At 34.2% G+C, this 23,405-nt stretch overlaps 1 protein-coding gene across 3 annotated transcripts; it reads left to right on the top strand.

Moving 5' to 3' along the window:
• The first annotated feature begins 11,416 nt into the window (after positions 1-11,416).
• LOC18103722 (serine/threonine-protein phosphatase 2A 65 kDa regulatory subunit A beta isoform) lies at positions 11,417-23,254 on the top strand. Of its 3 annotated transcripts, none has more exons than XM_024582688.2 (13): positions 11,417-11,573; positions 11,676-12,100; positions 12,175-12,421; positions 13,091-13,203; positions 13,394-13,473; positions 13,872-14,013; positions 14,148-14,228; positions 15,014-15,118; positions 21,429-21,611; positions 22,012-22,104; positions 22,359-22,498; positions 22,580-22,646; positions 22,924-23,254. In XM_024582688.2, exons 2-13 carry the CDS (start codon positions 11,708-11,710, stop codon positions 23,041-23,043), a joined length of 1,764 nt encoding a protein of 587 aa, XP_024438456.1. In that variant the 5' UTR covers positions 11,417-11,573; positions 11,676-11,707; the 3' UTR covers positions 23,044-23,254. The 3 variants fall into 3 exon arrangements, with proteins under 3 accessions (XP_024438456.1, XP_024438457.1, XP_006376763.3); XM_024582689.2 differs by lacking the exon at positions 22,924-23,254 and adding an exon at positions 22,786-22,815 and having other exon boundaries at positions 22,580-22,718; XM_006376701.3 differs by lacking the exons at positions 22,580-22,646; positions 22,924-23,254 and having other exon boundaries at positions 22,232-22,380.
• Positions 23,255-23,405: the final 151 nt, after the last annotated feature.

The following is a 23,405-nucleotide window of genomic DNA, read 5'->3' as shown; positions in this document are numbered from 1 at the left end:
GATTGGTGTGATGTCGGATGTCGAATCTATTGTCACTCTTGACAAAAGATCTGCATCAACATTTTCGGTGCCTTTTTCATCCGTGATTTCTTCCTGAGAATAAATCATTTACAAATCTTTAGATTCATCAAACTCAATTTTACTCAAAGTAGATTCAAGTTGATCGTAAACTAATTCTTCAATAAAATCTACTTCTTGTAAATCATTATCATCTCCAGGTTGCTTGCAAATATTGAAAATATTCATCTTCAATGTCATGTTTCCAAATGATAGCTTCATCAGTCCATTCCTACAATTAATCAATGCATTAGAAGTTGCAAGAAACGGACGTCCTAAAATAACAGGAAATGAATTACATGCTTCAACAGGTTGTGTGTCCAAGACAATAAAATCCACAGGATAAATGAATTTATCGACTTGTACTAACACATCTTCAACTATTCCTCTAGGCACTTTTACAGATCTATCAGCAAGTAAGAGAGTTACAGAAGTGGGTATAACTCACCTAGATTGAAACTCTAAAAAACTGAATATGGAAGTAAATTCACACTAGCTCCAAGATCAAGTAAAGCTCTTTCAATTTTATGTTCTCCTATAAATTAAGAAATTGTAGGACAATCAGGGTCTTTATATTTCAAAGCATTATTGTTCTGAAGAATGGCACTTACTTGTTCGGCTAAAAATGCTTTCTTTTTCACATTCAGTTTTCTCTTCACGGTGCACAGATCTTTCAAAAATTTAGCATAAAAATGTACTTGTTTAATAGCATCCAACAAAGGTATAATGATCCTTACCTGTTTGAAAGTTTCAAAGATTTCAGAGTTGTGATTGACTTTTCTTTGTTTGGTCATGACATGAGGAAATGGAAGTGCTGGCGGGAAATCAGTCTTTTCTTTGTAATGTTCAGATTTAACCCCTTCCTTACCCTCAAAGATTGACTTATCATCTTTCTCACAAGGTTCAAGAATGAGTTTTTCAATAACCTTACCACTGCAAAGAGTGATGACTGATTTGGCTTGATCCATGTGTTGGCTTCCAGAACAACTTGCATTCATATTGTATTGGCCCTTAGGATTTTATTGTGGTTGAGATGGAAACTTACCTTTCTCTTGAAAACTGAAAGCAGATGTCAATTTTGCAAGAGTATCTTTAAAATCTGTCATACTTTGAGCAAGTTGAGTGTTGATTGTCTCCAACTTTTCAATGAATGCATGCAATGTTTCCTCAAGATTTCTTCTAGGAGGTGGAGGATAAGGAGGTGCATATCCATGAGAATTTTGGAAATTATGGTGTGCTTGAAACGGTGGCTGTGAAGTTTGTGCATTATTGTTATCACTCTTCCAACTGAAATTTGGGTGATTTCTCCAACCAGGGTTGTATGTTTGCGAGTATGGGTTATGATTGGGCCTTTAAAACTGTTTAAAGCATGGGCTTGTTCATGGAGACATTCCTTAAAAGAAGGCAAAGTTGGACAGTCATTGGTTGAATGTTCATTGGTTTCACAGATTTGACACACAATGTCTTGAACATATTTTAGTTGACCACTTTTTTTTAATTCTAGTGCCTCGACTTTTCTAGCTAAAGATGCAAACTTGGCTTGAAGGTCATGATCTTCCCTAAGGTTGTACATACCTCCACTAGATGTATGAGGTTGGGTTTTACTTGGTGCTCATAAGTGCATGTAGTGTCCCAATTTTGAGCATTTTCAACTAGCAAGTCTAGGGTACTCCATTGCTTCATTAGGGTCTTTATCTTCAAAAGTTCCATTGCACATCAATTCAACAATTTGCCTATCTCTAGGTGTTAACCCTTCATAAAAATGTGAAACCAATCTCCATGTTTCAAAACTATGATGAGGGCAAGTATTAAGCAAGTCTTGATACCTATCCCAACATTGGTAAAATGTTTCTCCTGGTTTTTGAGTGAAAGTGGTGATTTGTCTCTTGAAAAAGTTTGTTCTGTGAGATGGAAAAAACTTCTTTAAAAATTCTTGTTGCATTTCATCCCAAGCACGAATGGATCATGGTCTCAAATTTTGTAGCCATGTTTTTAGCTTTATCTTTTAATGAAAAAGGAAAAAGCTTTAATCTGATGGTGTTCATGCTACAATTTAAGTTATTATAGGTGTTACAGACCTCCTCAAATTCCCTTAAATGCAAGTATGGATTTTCTAAATCTAGGCCATGAAAAGAAGGTAAAAGTTGAATAATGTCTGACTTAAAATTAAAATGAGATGCATCAGGGGGGAAAACTATGCATGAGGGTGCACTTGTTCTTATAGGATTCATGTGGTCTCTAAGTGTTCTCACACGATTATTCTCATTATTCTTATTATGAAGCGACTGGTTATCTTCTTCAGCCATATTTTTCTGAAAATGATGAGGATACCCTACAAAGTCTACCACTTAATGTACGTGACCAAACTCTCATGCACGTGTAGGAAGAGAATAAAAGGAAGAAAAGAAAAGGGAAAAGAAACAAAAGAAAAGAAAATAAACAAAAGTTAGATAAAATGAAAAGTGAAAAGTGAAAAAAGAAAATAAAATAAATACTATAATTTGTACAAGAATTTACCTCCCCGGTTGGGATAATGTCTGGCCAAAAACTTGACATGACCAAAGAGTTGATGTCTTCTCCCAAGTGTAGGAGTGTCGAAGTAATAAATAACCCGGCAAGACCAAGGTCGAACCACAGGGAGGTTAACTGTATAAACTACAAATAAAGAAATAGATAATAACAGAAAAGGAGTTGAAGAGAGCTTTGAGATGTGATATTGATATAAAGATTAAACAAGGATAAAATAATTGTCAAGGTTAGAGGATCCGCTATTGGTATTTCAAAGTATAGTATAAATTCTTTTTATTACTCAATTGGAAACCACACACAAAGGAGGTTCCAATCAGATTATAAATTGTTAACATGATTACATTAGTTATCTTGTTCGAATAATGCTAATACTTGTAAATGTTGTCAGGTATTCATGATTATAACTTATGTTAACAACAAATCAAGTTCCTTTCATAGCACAGTTGTCGGTTATACCATACAGTTGGGCTATGAAAGTGCCAAGTATTTGTTTTACCAAGGGTTATACAACATAAATCTAGATTAACCATTTAACAAGCAAAGTATTAAAAGTGAATAAGATAACAAATACAAAACATGTTAGTATCAAACATTAAAGTCCATGTTGGGTTTATACTATACTTATTCTTACACCATTAGTGTAACCTTTTCACCTTGATATAATAAACTTAGCTACACATAATAAACTTAGCTACACATAATGAAAGAGAGAAACATAAATAAACAAGATAAGAACATAAATAAGATATAAGTTAACTAAGTAAATGAAGGGAAATGAAAAGCATAAACAAGAGATTAATATAAATAAAACTTAAGCATTATAAAAATATAAAGAAAGAAAGCAAGAACATGATCTTGATCTGAAAACCAAGATGCCTAAATGCATGGCAAATGCCTTTTTTTATAGGCCAAAATTTGGTACTATTAATTTGATGACTAATTGTTGAGTGGGTGGCCACATCTTGACTTGGTGACAATTCTTATCTTCTTCTCTGAACAACACGTCATTGATAACATCAGAATTTGAACAGACTTAAATAATAAAAGTTCTAGGAAATTATCTCAGCTTTCCAACAAAAAAAGAATCAGTGCATTTGGACTTCTAGAACTTGAGATATGGGTTGAACACTGAACAGTGTCTGTGCTGCAAGACAGATTGCGACTTCTCCGTTGTTGCTAAGATTTGGACTTCCAAACAACAGAATTGAGTCTTGCACTTCTCATAAATGTTTTAGGCCTATGTCTTAGCTTTATATCCATATAAACCAAATTGAAATCCAAGATCTACAGCTCCAGATATGACCCAATGACTGAACAGTGTTCCAGTTTGGACTAAACTATCATCTCTTTTCTAAGCTTAACCCTCTCTGTCTTCTCAATTTCAGTAGTTCAACTCATCAATCAATCCTTTGATTTATGTGATATGCCTGCATTTAAGATGAACATTTACCTTAAATTAAGGGTATCTTATAGTATCAGACTTGTTATTATAAAACATGCTTTAGTTAAGGAGTTATTGATACTTCAAGTGCAAAATGATGATATAAAACCTTGATAAAAATGCACTTTCAAAGTACTAATCATATGGAAAGCTAAGACATAGGCCTAAAACTTTCATAAAGAGTCCAAGATTTAAAAGTGCCACTTTCGAGTTCAAATGGTGGCAAGAACGGAGAAGTCAGAATCTGTCCTACATTCCAGACATTATTCAGTGTTCAACCCATATCTCGAGTTCTAGAAGTCCAAATGCGCCGATTCTTATTTTGTTGGAAAGCTGAGATAATTTCCGAGAACTTTTATGAAGACTATCTATTCAAATTCTGATTTTAGCAATGATATCTTGTTCAGACAAGAAGATAAGGATTGTCACCAAGTCAAGATGTGACAATTAGTCATCAAATCAATAGTTCAGAATTTTGGCCTATAAAAGGAGGTATTTGCCATGCATTTAGGCATCTTGGTTGTTCATATCAAGATCTTGCTCTTACTCTCTTTCTTTGTATTTTGTAATGTTCAAGTTTTATTTCATGTTTATGCTTTTCATTTCCTTTCCTCTACTTAGTTAACTTATTATATCTTATTTATGTTATTATCTTGTTTATTTATGTTTCTCTCTTTCATTATGTTTAGTTAAGTTTATTATGTCAAGGTGAAAAAGGTTACACTAATGGTGTAAGAATAAGTATAGTGTAAACTCAACATGGACTTTAATGTTTGATACTAACATGTCTTGTATTTGGTATCTTATTCACTCTTAATACTTTGCTTGTTAAATGGTTAATCTAGATTTGTGTTGTATAACCCTTGGTACAACAAATACTTAACACTTTCATAGCCTACTGTATGGTATAACCGACACTTGTGCTATGAAATGAACTTGATTTGTTTTTAACATAAATTAACATCATGAATACCTGACAACATTTACAAGTATTAGCATTATTCGAATAAGATAACTAATGTAATCATGTTAACGATTTATAATCCGAATGGAACCTCCTTTGTGTGTGGTTTCCAATTGAGTAATAAAAAGAGTTCATACTATACTTATTTGAAATACCATTAGTGGATCCTTTAACCTTGACAATTGTTTTATATTTGTTTAAATCCTTCAATATCACATCTCAAAGCTCTCTTCAACTCCATTTATGTTATTATCTATTTTTTTATTTGTAGTTTATATAATTAACCTCCCTGTGGTTCGACCCCGGTCTTGCCTGATTATTTATTACTTCGACACTCCTACACTTGGGAGAAGACATCAATCTTTTGATCGTGTCACTTCCCTTTCCCTTTTGTCTAAAATCTGGGGTAACAACCAGCCAAGAGAAGGATATTGGTCTTACCTCACGTTTTTAGATAGTTTTGAGCAAGTCTTGATGGTATGGTTCTTCCCTCAAGTCTCGGTTTTTTACTTGGAGGAGGGATGTGTGTGTTGCAGTCATGACTGCTGCCGGTTCTGGCAAGAAGGTCTAGGCTTCAGCTTCCACCATGTTTTCGGTCACTTATCCTCCGCTCTAGCTCTCTTCTCACGTAGCACCCTAGGAGATCTGCATGCAGCTGGTCGGTTTCAGTCTTCTCTTTGGGAGAGAGGGTTGTTCCCAGCAGAGTTACAGCTGGATCTTGGGGAGAGGAAGAAGGCAAGAGCATGCAGTCTGTTTTGGAAAAACTGCCCCTTTCTCTCTCCTTGTTGCATTTATACCACTCTTAAATGCAAAAGGGGTGTTTGGAGGGCTGGATAAGGTTGTTCCCATCCCTCTTTTGGGTTATCTTGGGCATATTTCTATTCCCATTCTTCCCTAGAATAGGCTGGTCCAACTCTAATTTTTTTTAGGTTTTACACTGTCGCTGCCGATTCAAAAATCGGCAATAAAAACTATCGCTGCCGATTCAGAAATCGACATCAAAATTGTGTCACTGCCGAATCCAAAATCGACAGCAAAAAACTTTATCGTTGCCGATTCAGAAATCGGCAGAAAGACTGTGGCGCTGCCGATTCAGACATCGGTAGCCAACTATCCCGCTACCGATTCAGATATCTGCAGCCAACTGTGCTGTTGCCGAATCAGAAATTGACAGCCAAAAACTGGGTCGCTGCCAATTCAGAAATCGGCAGCCAAAAACTTTATCGCTGCCGATTCATAAATCGACAAAAAAACTACGGTGTTGCCGATTCAGAATTGGCAGCCAATTGTGCCGCTGCCGATTCAGAAATCAACAACCAAAAACTTTGTCGCTGCCGATTCAGAAATCAACAGCCAAACTGTGGCGCTGCCGATTCAGAATCGGTAGCCAACTGTGCCGCTGCCGAATTAGAAATCGGTAGCCAAAAATTGTGTCGCTGCCGATTCATAAATCGGCAGTGATGGTGGAGTCATTTCGACTTTACTTCTTTTTTTTTGTGTTTACATTTCAGGTACATCAAAGTTCAAGAAGGACTTGGGATATAAATAATAACAAGCTGTATGAATTTTATTATTTACTTCATTTTGACTTGTGGACTTCCTATTTGGCAAGGATTATTTTTCTACAAGGATGTGGCAACTTGTTTTTGGAATTTTCTAGTTCTAAAAGGATCTTTAATGGGCTGCAACTTAATTTCCAAGTGGCAAGGATTTAATAATGTTTAAAAATCCTTTTCTTATAAGGATTTCTTATCCATCCTAGCTACACAAAGAAAGAAGGGTTGGTGGTGTTTAATGACATATTGGTTTCTATGATCATTGGGTATATAAAGACTAGGACTTATGGGCTTTATTTTTATTTTTTTGTTAGTTATAGCGAAATGCTTGTTTGGGCTTAATTAATAATTTGTTTTCAGTTAGGATCCAAGGCTTGTTTGGATCAAGGTTTGAGTTTAGTAGTAAAGGCTTTTGGTCAATTTTATAAGTGAGTCAATTCAGGCCACAAGGGTAGATCCATTAGGGTTAGTTTTTTAGAACTATTTAAACACATGTAAGGCTAAATTTCAACAACCATTGAGGACTAATACTTCTGAATTTTTCAGTTTTAACATATGAGAGAGATTCTTGCATTTTTTGGTTCTTACACGAGCTGAATCTGACTTATTGAAGATTAACTAGCTTCGTAGTGTCATTCGACTTCATTCCAATAGTGTTGGTGCCTTGGGACATGTTTTCATTATGTCACACTCCTATCAGATTTTTTTTTGCTTTCCGAGATCAGATCTCAATCTTGATTGTGGATTGCATGACCACGTAATCACAAGGTTTGCATCAGTTGGTATCAGAGCTAGGCTCCGATAACAGGTCATATCTTTATGAAATTTTTGTTTTCCTAGTGTTTCGTTAAGGTTTTGGTGTTTGGGTCAATCTTCTTCTTCTTCTTTGTGTCTACGACATACTAGTTAAAAAAAATTAATAATTTGTTTTGTTAGCTCTAACATATTAGTAACATAAAAGTAAAAAAAAAAAAACAGAGACATTATTCAAAGCTTGTTGCAATTCTGCCATAAGAACATAACTCATAGAGAACTCTATGCAAGACACCTCATAATTAATTGAAATTTCATATATTTACTGGGGTGACATCGCACTATATTTGAAATTTGGGCTTATTTCGATATTGTTTTCTTGAGGTTTCAATTTGAGGTTTAATTCTGCCGTAAACTGAAAATACATGGGTTTCCATACCTACACATAAGATAACGATCTAGTGCTGGTGCCCCGAGACAAGTTTTCATTGTATCACACTCCTATCAAACCTATTTCGATTTTCTGGGATCAGATCTCAATCTTGATTTAGGGTTGCGTGACCGCGTGGTTACTACAAGGTTTGCATCACAATAAATTTGGTTTTTCGCTTCATGTAATCATTGGGTCGGGTACTTTTTAATTTGATTTTAGCTTTCTTTAGTTGTTTCTATTTTGTTTATGGGTTCAAAAGTTTTTATCCTTCGAATTTAGTTTTCATTAAAAGTCATGTTATTTATAAAAAAAAAATACTTGTTTTTTAAAATAAAAAATGCTTTGATAAAAAAATAAAATTTTAATCTAAAGAAATATATTTATTTTTATAATTTAAAATATTATAATTCTTTTATTGGTTATCCTCACAATGCATTATCCATTTTAATTGTGCTATTTTTTTAAAACAATCTTTGTTTATTTATTTCTATAATTTAAAATATTATAATTCTTAAAAGTACTTATTCTAAAATTTATATAATTAAATAAAAATAGGTTTTATAAATCGCTTAGCCATAAGACACAGGTACAAGCTATTAATTATTATTAGCAAAACAATAAAATAGATGGTGCTTTTATTGTTTATCCTCACAATGCATTATCCACTTTAATTGTGCTATTTTTTTTAAAAAAAATCTTTATTTATTTATTTCTATTATTTAAAATATTATAATTCTTAAAAATACTTATTCTAAAATTTATATAATTAAATAAAAATAGGTTTGATAAATCACTTAGCCATAAGGCACATGTACAAGCTATTAATTATTATTAGCAAAACAATAAAATAGATAGTGCTTTTATTGGTTATCCTCACAATGCATTATCCACTTTAATTGTGTTATTTAAAAAAAAAAACAATCTTTGTTTTTCTTTAATTTCAACTTTATCTCTTAATAGCATTTGATTTTTGGGAGATTGAGCTTCATGATTAGCTTTTATTGGTTATCCTTACAATGCATTATGCACTTTAATTGTGTTATTTAAAAAAAAAAACAATCTTTGTTTTTCTTTAATTTCAACTTTATCTCTTAATAGCATTTGATTTTTGGGAGATTAAGCTTCATGATTTGTTTTGATTTACTTTATTTGAAATTATCCTAGTTTCATGACCCCAGTCGCAAGTTTGGTGGGTTAACCTAGTTGACTCAAGTTTTTTTCTCTTTTTTTATTGATTTTTTTTTTAATTTTATCCTCCAACATTTTATTGATTGAGAATTACACTTTATGATTTTTTTTTGCTTTAGTTTTTTTTCTACGAGGTTATCCTAGTCTCTTGACCTGAGTCACGAATTTGGTGGGCTAACCCTAGTTTACTCTGGTGATTTTTTTAGTCTTTTTGTAAATTGATTATTTTTTATTTTATTTCAACATTAGATTGATTGGAAATTGTGCTTCATAATTTGTTTGAATCTGCTTTCTATGAGATTATCTTGGCCTCATGACCTAGGTTGTGAGTTTGTTGGTTAACCCGAGTTGACTCAAGTTACTTTTTGGTTTGTTTTTTATGAGGTTATCCTGATCTCATGACTTACATCACGAATTTGACATGTTAACCCAAATTGACTTAGTTTATTTATTGTGTCATTTTTTAATTGATTTTCTTTTCAATTTTATCATTCAACACTAGGTTTGATTGAGAATTAAGTTTTTTATTTTTTTTATTTGCTTTTTATGGTGTTATCCCGTCTTATGATATGGGTTGCGGGTTTGACAAGTTAATTTAGGTTGACTCGGGTCGTTTTTTTGGGTTCCTTTTTTTAAATGAATTCTTTTTTTTAATTTTATCTTTTAACATTGGGATGATTAGAAATTAGATTTCATAATTTATTTTAATTTGCTTTATGTGGGGTTATCATGATCTCATGACCATAGTTATGGATTTGGCAAGTTGACTTGGGTTGACCTAGGTCGGTCAAATTTATTATTGTCTCAATATTTTAAAAAAATATTGTTTTAAAATATTTTTATTGAGTCAAACTATGTTTTTACTGGTCGTTTAGGTTGTCTTTAGACCCGCCAAGCTGACAAGGTTATATTGAGTCAACCTCCACATAGTTAAAAAAGATTTTTGCAAAAAAATATTATCAATGCTTGGATAATTTTTTTACATTTTAAAAAATTTATTCCGACCCACAATGTAGTGCAACCAATAACAAAAATATAAAAAGGTGTGAGGGATTTCACTATGCAAATTGAATTATGAATCTCCTCACAAAACACTATGGACTCACTATTCGTAGTGTTTTTTTATCCTTTTATTTATTTATTTTGCCCTTATAAAACCAAATTGTAGGCTAATTTAGGTTAATTTGTTAGGAAAAAACGGAGGAAATAGAAGACTTTTCAAGCTTTGGATGAAATGTTCATTGTAGTCATTATACTTTTCAAATTATAAATATCGTGTCCCTTCAATTTTCAAAATCTCAAAACAAAGTCAATTTTAATCTAAAACTTTATTTTTCTTATTTTTAAATCCTTAGTTTAAGAGAGGAGAGAGATAAAATCAATATTGACATCGATTCATGCCATCAAAATGGTCGATCTGGTATCAACAAGTTTTATATGATAAGGGAAGTTTCACTTAGGGATTTTTCTCACCTTTGAATTGCCTAAAAACACATATAAAGCTTGATTTGATTTTTATATGGCTTTTTAGGTTTTTAAGGTCATTGATGAGTTTATCAATGTGTTTAAAATGTTTTTTTAGATGTTTTGGGTCAAAAATAGGTTGAAAAACGAGTTTCTAAGTAAATCAACCTCGATTTTTTAGACACCACAGTGGCCGAAATCTAGGGAAAGTCAAACGACGTGCTGTTAAACTTTTTTTTTAAAAAAAATAAATTAGGTTGGACAACATATTAATAGTTAAAAAATAAGGGCCCATGCATGCGAGCCTACCCTTGCAAGCCCGCGTGTATGTCCTTTCCAAATGGGCTATATGCGCTGAACCTTTTTTAACATGTATTTTTTTTAATATAATTTTTTAATTTATATTTAAATTAATCCTCTTTGATTTTTTATTTTGTTTAGTTTTTTTAAATAACATTTGTTTTTTTAATTATTTTGTATATATTTGATTTTTGAAGAGATTATTATAATTCATTTATATTTTTTTTTAAGTTTTATATAAATGAATTATATTTTTAAAAATAAAACATATATTTTTTTTGATAATATCTCTAACAAGTGTTACCTTGTATAATATTTTTTTTTCATTTAGTTTTATTTAAACAATTTCATGTGTTTGTATATTTCTATTTAATCAAAAATTTATTTTGATAAACAAAGTTATTAAACAAACTAGATAAATAACTCGTGTTACAAGGTAAAATATCATATATATATATATATTTTTTTTTTTTTGATTTTTTTAATTTTGTCTTTAGTTATTGTTAATGATTTTCTTCATTTATTAAAATAAATATTTTTTAATTTATTTAATTAAAAATATGTATAAAATTTTGTAATTTATACTCAAATTTTTTTTATAAAAAAACACATAAAAAAATCTATATATTTAATTTTTTTGTTAGAAAAAAATATGCAATAAAAATCAAATAGCTAGATAAAATTTAAATAAACAAACAGTAGTAATTACTGCTTGGAAAAAAAGAAAGAAACTAACACTACTAAAAAAACTACCTCAAACGAATTGCTTTGTATCTCTCTCTCCATAAGCATAAACACTAACAAAAAAATTAAGTCTATCCATTTAACAGATCCACCATCCCATCCCATCCCATCGAAGAAGACACCTTCGTCTCTCCATTTCTAACGGTACCAACACCAAAACCTTTATATTCTTTTCTTTTCTTTAATTAGATTCAGATATTTCATTAATTATTATTCATTAATAACTAACTCTAATTGTAATTTTAGAATTTTGCAATTGCAACAAGATCTCTAGCAAGATGGCGACGATCGACGAGCCTCTATACCCGATCGCCGTTCTAATCGACGAGTTAAAAAACGAGGACATTCAGCTCCGATTGAACTCAATTCGTCGCCTTTCTACCATCGCTCGTGCCCTCGGCGAGGAGCGAACTCGCAAGGAATTAATTCCTTTCCTAAGCGAGAATAACGACGACGACGACGAAGTGCTTCTCGCTATGGCTGATGAATTAGGAGTTTTTATTCCCTATGTTGGCGGTGTTGAGTATGCCAATGTGCTGCTTCCGCCTCTCGAGACGCTCTGCACCGTCGAGGAAACTTGTGTTAGAGATAAATCAGTCGAGTCTTTGTGTAGAATCGGAACACAGATGATAGAGCAAGACTTAGTCGACCATTTTATTCCGCTCGTCAAGGTTTGGATTTTGCTGATAATTTTGTTTGTTTTTTTACTGATACGTATTGACGGGATGTGATCTTTGCTGTTCAGAGATTGGCAGCGGGTGAATGGTTTACTGCACGGGTTTCGTCCTGTGGTTTGTTTCATATTGCTTATCCCAGTGCTCCAGAGACTTTAAAGACTGAATTACGAGCCCTATACAGTCAGCTTTGTCAAGATGATATGCCCATGGTTCGTAGATCTGCTGCCACTAATCTAGGAAAGTTTGCTGCTACTGTTGAGCCTGTTCATTTGAAGACTGATATCATGTCTATATTTGAGGATTTGACTCAGGATGGTATGAACATACTTCCATTTTTTACTCTAATCAAGTTCTATGTTTGTGTTAACTAGTTGATTTTGCTTTCATTATTGTGTTGGCTGATTTTGATTCTGACTAGGGAATATGCATTTAAGCCTTTAAAACTAAGGAATGCATTTCAGGTATTGGAATAAAACTATTCCAGGAAATGAATTCTTTTGCTTTTGATTCCATTCTGTGCCTCTTGATGTATGTTTTGTAGAACATTAAAGTGCAATAACGAAATTGAATTCCAGCTTTTATCTTTATCAATTTTGTTTTCTACATTCTGTCTTCTATATATTTATGAACATTTGCCTTTTCTAAATGGTCTAGGATAAAGTGCCTCCCAATTGTGTTTTTGTTAGATTGAAAATCCATAAAATCTTGGTTAACCTATCCGATAGGCCATGTCATTGATTATTGTTATTCTTTGTAATTTTTGTACTTCTCTGAGTCCTTTCTCTCTTCATCTTTTTAAAAATACAGCAAAACCTAGGAAACTTTAATCGATTAAAAATCATAAACAGGTTCTGACCTGTACTCTTTTCTTCTGAATAGAAATGAAACCTTTTATGTTTATCCAATTTCATAATTGGCATCAGTATTCTCTTTCTTTGTCATGGAGTGCAAATATAACCATGTCTCCATTTGTCTTTGTTTCAGATCAAGATTCTGTTCGATTATTGGCTGTTGAGGGTTGTGCAGCTCTTGGAAAATTGCTGGAACCCCAAGATTGTGTGGCGCATATCCTTCCAGTCATAGTTAATTTCTCACAGGTATAACGTAGTTCAGCTTTTCTAATTGTTAGTTTCTTTGTATTGTGGTTATCCATGATCCAAGCTTTTAACAATGCGTGGACAAAAATGTATCTTCTGTTTTATATTGTCATCTCATGACTAAATGGAAAACTTGGTTCATGGTTTTTGTTTTGACCATTATGCATGATCCAAATATTTTCCCAAGCAGGATAAGTCTTGGCGTGTTCGCTACATGGTTGCAAATCAATTGTATGAGCTCTGTGAAGCTGTTGGTCCTGAGCCTACCAGGTAATCACTTTAAAACCTTGGATTAGCCGTTACTTGTTTGAAATGGATTAATCAATTGTATGAGCTCTGTGAAGCTGTTGGTCCTGGATTAATCAATTGTATGAGCTCTGTGAAGCTGTTGGTCCTGAGCCTACCAGGCAATCACTTTAAAACCTTGGATTAGCTGTTACTTGTTTGAAATGGATTGCATGTCCTGCAATCTAGTTGCTTCTTTTTTCTCCTTCATCCAAAATCAACGTCAAAGGTTAAGTTGTTATGATTCAATAATGTAGGAAAATGCTCTTAAATGCTTATTACTTGGTTAATTATTGATTTTTTTTATATATATATAGATCCTTTAATAGTTAATGGACCTGTTCCTTGGATTTAAGTTCATATATTTGACTTTGATATTTCAGGTCTGACCTGGTTCCTGCATATGTTCGGCTACTTCGTGATAATGAAGCTGAAGTACGTATAGCTGCAGCAGGAAAAGTAACTAAGTTTTGCAGGATTTTGAATCCAGAAGTTGCAATTCAGCATATTCTTCCTTGTGTAAAAGTATACACACGCGAAATAATTCAATTTTATTCTTGCAAAATTATTTTTTTAATCATATAGCTTTCTTCTGGTATTTTTACAGTTTAAATAGCACTTGCTTTTGGTAGCTATAATTTGTTCTCTGTCTTCTGTAGGATTTATCCACAGATTCATCCCAACATGTTCGTTCTGCTTTGGCTTCCGTTATAATGGGAATGGCTCCTGTTTTGGGGAAGGTAAGTATCATGTCGTTCATTATTACATAAGCAGCAAGAAGGAAAGTGGAGTTCATTTATTTGTTCATACGTTTCTATTGAAGTAGAGTTTGGTGCAGCATAAACTTATGTGATGTTTATCAGAAACAGTTGCAGATAAAATGTGAAGATCTTTTTCTGGAAACTGCTTAATTTTAGTATTCTGTCAAATGGAATTTCATGTTTTCTTGCTGATGATTTTGCTAACATACATGAGTTGTTTCTTCCTTATCACCTTATCTGTCGATCTAGTTAAAATTTGAACTGGAGTATGAGCTGCTAGTATGGCTTTTTGCAAGTGGATAATGCAAGAGCATTGATTGTATCATTATTATAGTAGCTTTTTAGCTTGTAGATTTCTGTCATTCTTATAGTACCATTGGTTATGTCATTTTTATTTGTGTTCTTACCACCTTACTGATGATTTTGCTAACGTACATGAGTTGTTTTTTTCTTACCACCTTATCTGCTGATCTAGTTAAAATTTGAACTAGAGCATGAGCTAGCATGGCTTTTTGCAAGTGGATAATGCAAGAACATTGATTATGTCATTATTATAGTAGCCTTTTTAGCTTGTAGATTTCTTTGTTATTTGTATTCTTGGTTTTCTATTTATCCTGGAGGACATTGATCCTTGAGTTTTTGCTGCTTTGCCATTGGCTTTCAGAAGTTTTTTCACTATTATTGCAATCTATGGTATTTATTCCTCAAAGAAGCATGCTTGTATCTTTCACTGTACTTAACACATTTTCTGCTGATGGTGCTAGGATGCAACAATTGAGCAGCTGCTTCCAATTTTCCTCTCTCTCTTGAAAGATGAATTTCCTGATGTTAGATTGAATATTATCAGCAAACTTGATCAAGTCAATCAGGTTTGTGGAAGCTGTTAAAATTGATTCCATAACTTCATTTGCTTAGAAAGTTCTTCATGCATGCTATTCAATTCCATAACTTCATTTGCTTAGAAAGTTCTTCATGCATGCTATTCAATTCCATAACTTCATTTGCTTAGAAAGTTCTTCATGCATGCTATTGTTCTGTGAGAGATCTTGAAACAATTTACTGCATCACATAATGAGAATTAGCAGTGTGATTTTATTACCACTCATTTGTAAAAATGAACTACAAAATGCTTCTAAACTTTTACCATATTGAACCTAGAATTAGGAGATTATTATGAGGACAAATCTAACTGAAATAGTTTCGTTTATGATTAGTACTTCTTTGAAGCATTAAATGACACATAATTAGGGTTGAGTTACCCCACTGGTAATGCAGGGTAACTTGGACAATGTGGGGGCCTTTTAAGAGAGTTTTCATTAGGACTATATAATGTGTGCAAAACATACAACTATGGAGGAGCATCCACACATCCAGGCTCAAATAATAAATAGCACATTGCTAGATAATTTAATCAAATGAGGCAAATAATATAGATGAATGATTGATTCCCCGTGCAAGAAACCTATAGCAACCACCTTGTAGGATGCCTTTGGGTGATGTTTATCTTCCTAGTTAGCATAATTAGTTCCCTTACTCTTAGAATCTCATAGACTAGTTTATAGATGTAGTTTCCTTCAAAACTAGGTGGTGATTCCCATATTCTTATTGATCGCCTAAATGTCCTGATGCGAACCTCTTGATTGTGTGGTCAAGTAACCTCCAACGAAGATGATACTTCCCCAAGAAAACTGAAAATCAGGTTTGAGAAGTGTGATGCAATGGAAACCTGTTTCAAGGCACCACTATTGGAATTGAATCGAATGATGCCACAAGGTCAGTTATACCTTGATAAGTCAGATTTGATCTTTGTCCCAGCAAAGATAACGTGTTGCATCAAGCAAAACAAAAGTTTATTTCATAAATCCATGGCCCCTTGCTTTTCAGCATACAAAACACTTATATAATGCTTCAAATAACCCTATTGGATCCTCATGTGGGGGGCTGATTTGAGTCCATTTACAAAATTGACCCAAATAAGTAATAATAAACCAAAGACTAAGAAGAAAATAATCAAAATAATAAAAATCCAAAATTAATATTCTAAATATGCTAGAATCAGATTTGATCTAAATGTGGAATTAATTATGAAGTCTTCTTGCTTTGTTGTGCTTGGTTTTCTTGTTTTACATGAACAATTAATGAAGAAAATCTCCCTCTTATATACCTGCAAATTTAGTTTCCTTTATAGACTAGGTGAATCATTAATTAATCCTTCATAACTTGGGAAATCAGATCTGACAGCCTCCATAGCATCCTTTGTTGATTAGGAAACTTTCTCCTTTGTTGATAAATATTCTCCTAAATAATAGGGAAAATATTGAACGAAATTTCTTTGAATTTTAGGAGAATATTTTTCTGATTTATGGTCTTGTAGAATTAGGAAATCAACCCAAACAAATCTGATTTGATGCCAACATCTTAATTAACCTAAGCCAACTTTGGACCCCATGTGGCCCAAACCCATTTTCATTAATAGGGACCAAACCAGACCCAAAATACACTCTAAATAAACTTCCTTTGCAGCCCAAAAACATCCCATGCATAGCCTGTCTTGATTTGGTCGAATTACCCACCAAAAGAATTGGGCTAAACCCATCCCATAAGAACCACAATCTGACCGAATGCATCCCTAGGTAAAGACCCATCATGAAAAACCCAAGGCTGAACCATATACTGAACTATATCAACAACCAATCTCAAATACATAACTGAATGCTTACTATAAGGAATCCAAGATTGAACCTGAATAGCATCATGTCCCCTATGACAAAATGAATGCAGTTGCTTTCTTATTATTAGATTGATGATTTGTTCATTTATGGACACTGTGGGCAAATCATTAAAAATGTCTACTGCAGAGCATTTGGATATATTGAGCATTTGGATATATTTTTTGAGAACCTGCTAATTGTTAAGAAGACTGAAATTGGTTTTGGTTTGAATGCCTCTCAATGGAGGTTTGCCTCTCTTTAAATAGTTAGAATTCTCCCTATTTACAACCTAATTATTATAATTACATGCACGATTTTCTCTATCAAATCATTCAAAATCCCTAACATTGCTCCACCAACCACATAAATCCCTAACATTGCTCTACCAACCACAAAGATCCTGTAAATATAAACTATTGCTATATATAAAATATTGCCTAATCTAGTAACATCCACCCTCAAATTGATGCTGGTCGATCAAGAAGCATCAATTTGTCAATCATGAATTTATGGCGGTGACGAGAGAGAGCCTTGGTAAAGATGTTAGCATTTTGATGTTTGGTGAAAATGTGAGGAGTAATTTCCTGACAAACAAGTGATTCACGAATGGAATGACAATCCACCTCAATATGCTTGGTGCTCTCATGAAAAACTGGATTGGCAACAATTTGAATAACACTGGTGTTATCAACATAAAGAGGAGTGAGAGCAAGCTGTGGAACACCAAGTTCACATAATAGCCCTCGAAGCCATGTAATTTCAGAACAGGTAGATGACATGGCTCTATATTCAGACTCGGTAGATGACTTTGAGACACGTGCTTGCTTTTTACTCTTCTAAGAAATAAGAGTACTGCCAAGAAACATGCACCAACCCGAAACAGAACGACGAGTATTTGGACAACCAGCCCAATCAGCATCACTATAAGCCTCCAATTGTAAAAAATTCCCTGAAGAAAAGAACAAACTACGACCAGGCGTCCCTTTAAGATATTGAAGGAGACGACGGACAACGGCTAAGTGGGTTTGGCAAGGAGTCTGCAAAAACTGACTGACCTGCTGTACAACAAATGAGATATCAGGTTGGGTAATGGTCAAATAATTCAAACTTCCTACCAGCTGTCGATACATGGAGGGATCAGGCAAGAGATCACCATTCTCATGATGTAGCTTCAAGTTGACCTCCATAGGTGTAAGAACTGAGTTAGCGTCCGAAAGACCAAGGAAAGAAGCTCCTGGGTATACTTATGTTGATGCAAAAGTATGCCAATCGGACAATGCTGGGCCTCAAGACTAAGAAAATACTGTAGTGGACCAAGATCTTTCATATGAAAGGAAGATTTGAGTCGCTGCTGAAGCTGCTCAATTAATTGGGAATTAGATCCTGTAATCACAATATCATCGACATACACAAGAAGTATAACGATCCCAATATCAGTCTTGCGAAAGAAGAGAGAGTAGTCATATTGGCTATGTGTGAAGGTGAAATCCAAAAGAGTAGTACGGAATTTCTCAAACCATGCCCGCGGTGCTTGCTTCAAACCATATAGAGATCGCTTTAAGTGACAAGCCTCAGTAGAAGAGGAAGAAAACAAGCCAGGAGGAGGAGTCATGTAAATCTCTTCTTCCAGATCACCATGTAGAAAAGCATTCTTCACATACATCTGATGAAGCGACCATCCTTTCGAGACAGCAATGGCCATAACAATACGAACAGTAGTCATCTGGGCCACAGGAGCAAATGTTTCCTCATAATCTAGGCCATATTGTTGTCGATTTCCTAGTGCCACCAGACGAGCTTTATATTGGTCAAGAGATCCATCGGCACCCATCTTAATGGTGTATACCCATTTGCATCCAATAGGTTTTACCCCAAAGGGACAAGGAATGATGTCCCAAGTATGATTATCCTGAAGAGCCCGAAGTTCGTCTTGCATAGCTTGTCGCCAACACTCTTCAGTAAAGGCCTCAGAATAAGATTTAGGCACATAAATAGTATCAATAGTGGTCTGAAGAGCAGAATGTGAGAAGCCATACCTATCTGGAGGTTGTGAAACCCAAGTTGACCGCCGAGGCTCTTGTAAAACAGGATCAGATGTTGGTTTAGGAGTAGAAAGAGGCAGTGGGCGACGTCGTTGATAAACAATTCCTGGCTTAAAACGATCAACAGTAGTAGACACATCATCAAAAGAAGGAAGCAAAGCAGAAGAAGAAACATAATCTACACGAGACGGAAAGAAATACTAATTTTCAAAGAAAACCATATTTCGTGAAATGCGAATCTTGTTATTATCCGCATCATAACATACAAATCCTTTATGGGAATTACTATAGCCAAGAAAAGCACATTGAACAGCCTGAGCAGCAAGCTTGTGAAGTTCGATGGGATGTAAGTGAACAAAACAAATACAACAAAAAACATGAAGAGAATTATAGTCAGGAGGGACTCCAAACAAACGAAAATATGGAGAATCAAGATTCAAGTTTTGAGAAGGCAGACGATTAATCAAATCGACATCTGTAGATAAAGCTTCTACCCAAAATCAAGGAGGTACAAAAGATTCAAGCAATAAGATATGAACAACCTCTAAAAAGATGTCGATTCTTACGCTCGATGATTCCATTCTATTGAGGAGTGTAAGGACACGAACGTTGAGAGATAATACCCTTTTGTTGTAGGAAGGATTGAAAGTCACGAGACATGTATTCTCCTCCAGAATCGGAACGTAAGATCTTAAAAAATTTTTGGTAGAAAATTGTGTCTCTACAAGAGCAACAAATGTTTGGAAAATAGAAAACACATCAGCTTTAGAATGAAGGAAATAGACCCAGGTGAATCGACTATAGTCATCAATAAATGTTAGAAAGTATCTATACCATGCATGAGAAAGAACAGGACTTACACCCCAAACATCAAAGTATGAATAATTTCAAAATAGGCAGAAGCCTGACTTCCCTGCATAGGAAATGATAAGGATTTGCTTTTATCAAGTTTACAAGAAGCACAATCAAAAGACAAATGGGAGGAAAACTCATGTATATTATTCAAATAACCACTTTTAACAAGATGCTTCAAAATAATAGAATTAGGATGTCCTAATTTCTTATGCCAAAGATGACTAGTATTGGCAATAGAAGAACAACCCAAAGATACTGAAAAAGGTATAGAAAAAGACTGAAGAGGAAAAAGACGTTCCACTTTAGGCCCCATTGCTACTACCTGTCCCGATACCTGATCCTGCACACGACAACAACGATGGTCAAAATGAAGGGAATAATCATTTTCTACCAATTGGCCAACAAAGATTAAATTGGAAGATAAGTCAGGAGACACAAAAACATTGGTAAAAGCAGACCCTAGATTGCTAATGGCAGTAATAGGAATAGTACGACCATCAGCTATTTGAATATTTTGCTCACCATCATACTTGCGAACATCCTGTAGTGCTTTGGAATTGCCAGTCATGTGATTGGAAGCCGCAGAGTCAATTAACCAAGGAGAGGGGAGTAGCTTTGTCTTACCTTGAAGTCCAAGAGCAGAGAGAGCAGAAACTATCATCTGTTGGACATGCTCTGGTGTAAGAGTAGAATAAGACCTCGGGATAGCTGGTTGATTTAGAGGCGTGGTCACAAGGTTGGATTGGTTAGCAGTATACAAGGCATGGGTAGATCGATTCTAAGGTCGTATGCGACAGTCCTTAATAATTCTTTTCCTTAAACAAACATCCAAAACTGAAATTCCCAAGAAGATTTATTCTTGCCATTCATGTGAACAATGGAAGTTCTCTCTTCCGACATGACTAAGAAAACACAATAGCCTAAAAAAAAAAAGACAAGATTAATGAAAACACTAGTGCCACAAGACAAGATGCTGATACAATTCAGCCCAAGCCAAAGAATATCCCGAACTAAAAAAATGAACTGAATCAGCCCACAAACCAAGATGAGAATTTCTCACAACTCTAGAAATTTAAGCTAGGTGCTCTGATACCATGTTAAGAAGACTGAAATTGGTTTTGGTTTGAATGCCTCTCAATGGAGGTTTGCCTCTCTTTAAATAGTTAGAATTCTCCCTATTTACAGCCTAATTATTATAATTACATGCATGATTTTTTCTATCAAATCATTCAAAATCCCTAACATTGCTCTACCAACCACAAAGATCCTGTAAATATAAACTATTGCTATATATAAAATATTGCCTAATCTGGTAACACTAATTAGCATAACTGAACTCGAAACCAAAATTGTGTCCCAAATATGTGGATTAAGAAAGCAGCTTTAAAGTCTATTCTTATCAATTCTGATTTGACAGAGATTCGTAAATGACATTTTGAGGGTTAATTGGGGCCAACAATTTGTGATCTATTCGTAAACCTCACGTAGACCTGCAATTCATACCTGCATTTTTTTTTCTCCTTTTTAAGTTACTTTACCCTGATTTTTTTATTGTTTGAATTCCTTTGCAGGTGATTGGAATTGATTTGCTTTCCCAATCTCTATTGCCAGCAATTGTGGAGCTTGCAGAGGATAGACATTGGAGAGTTCGGCTTGCAATTATAGAATACATACCATTGCTGGCAAGTCAGTTGGGAGTAGGGTTTTTCGATGATAAGCTTGGTGCTCTGTGCATGCAATGGTTGAAAGATAAGGTTTGTCGAGCTCTGTGATTTTGTACTGAGGCCTATCCTGGTCTTTGCTTATATGTGAAGTAATGCTGGAGACCACCTCACTTTTCATTATCAGCAAATGGTTCCCAGATGCTTGGTTACCTCGTTTAAGTATTTGATGCTGAGATTACAAAATCATCAAACCCTTGAAGTTTATCTCAAAATGAAATATGATCAAGAATGTGATTCCTTCTACTTCTATCTTTTTTTAGCCCATTTTCCTCACTCCCTCTATTTAATCATATGCATAATGCGTGGTCTGTTTAGTGGAAGAAGGTATCTTATCATTTGATTTATGGCTTTTCTTTATAATTTTCAAGCATAGTGTTCTTATTTATTTTTGCAATATGCTTTTAACTAACTATACTAGCTATCTTTATAGGTTTACTCAATTCGTGATGCAGCTGCTAACAATGTGAAGCGCCTTGCTGAAGAATTTGGCCCAGATTGGGCAATGCAGCACATAGTTCCTCAGGTTTGCCAGTTGTCACACTATTTATCACCATGCCTTCATTTCTCTTTCTTGAGTAAAAATGTTACATGATATGAGCAAAGTGTATCTATGGAGAAATATGAGGCTAATCCTTTGGACTTTTTGGTAGTGGAAACAGCATAGGGAAAGAACAAGAAAAGCACATTGGCCAGCATATATAGATTGGGACTTCTATCCCCCCCCCCACCCGAACTCTCCCAAGTCAGTTGACCTACTGTTTTGACTTTGGCTGACAGGTTTTGGACCTGATTAACAACCCACACTATCTGTATCGGATGACCATTTTACATGCAGTTTCTCTACTCTCTCCTGTAATGGGGTCGGAAATTACCTGTTCCCAGCTTCTTCCTATTGTCATCAATGCATCAAAAGACAGGTGAATTAGTTGCTTGCATAAGCTTAATTTGTTTGATTTGTTTGTTTTAACTTGGATTGAGCAGAGAGTTGCATGTCACAGGGTACCCAACATCAAATTTAATGTGGCTAAGGTGTTGCAATCACTTATTCCTATAGTTGATCAGTCTGTAAGTACAATAGTTGACATTTCTACTTTGTTTCTGAAAACATTATTGCTCTTCATTTCAAAAGATTTAATTATTACATTTCACTTCGTGATATTTATGGAAGTACTAAATTCTCTAATAAAATACATACATAATTTACCTTAAACCAGATTAGTATGTTCAAGGTAAGGTGAAGAAAAATCATTCTATTATTCGAGTCAGGCTCCCTGTTCAACTCTTTTATTTTTACTCTGCTTGCCGTATCAGAAGGTATTAACAATGTTCTCTAACAATGCAGGTTGTGGAGAAGACAATTCGTCCATGTTTGGTTGAGCTAAGTGAGGACCCAGATGTTGATGTAAGATTCTTTGCTACTCAAGCACTACAGTCAAGTGATCATGTCATGATGTCTACCTAGATCGATGTTTTAATTAGGCCCTTTTTTTACATTCTTGTTTCCCTTCCCCCTTTTGATTCAGTTCAATTAACTAACAGATTTGTGTAATGTGTTAGCTAAGGTTCTATAGTTTGTTCCTGTCAAATGATACGTTCTTTTGAACGATTGCATGTCTATTTATCAGAAATGTCTTGAAACGGATAAGCATCTTGTATAATTATGTTCCAAGGCTTTTTCTGGTGTTCTAGTTTTACAATATCATGCAATGGTTCGACTATTTAACTTCTCCATAAATATTGTACATCAAATTTACTCAATTGCACTGGAGTTAGATTGGATATATGGATCTCGCATGGCCGTAGATATGAGAAATTTTTGTCATT

Source organism: Populus trichocarpa, chromosome 12 (genome assembly GCF_000002775.5).
Source record: "Populus trichocarpa isolate Nisqually-1 chromosome 12, P.trichocarpa_v4.1, whole genome shotgun sequence".
Taxonomy (NCBI): Eukaryota; Viridiplantae; Streptophyta; class Magnoliopsida; order Malpighiales; family Salicaceae; genus Populus; species Populus trichocarpa.
The sequence above is the reverse complement of the archived record's forward strand: the minus strand, read 5'-3'. Positions and strand labels throughout refer to the sequence as shown.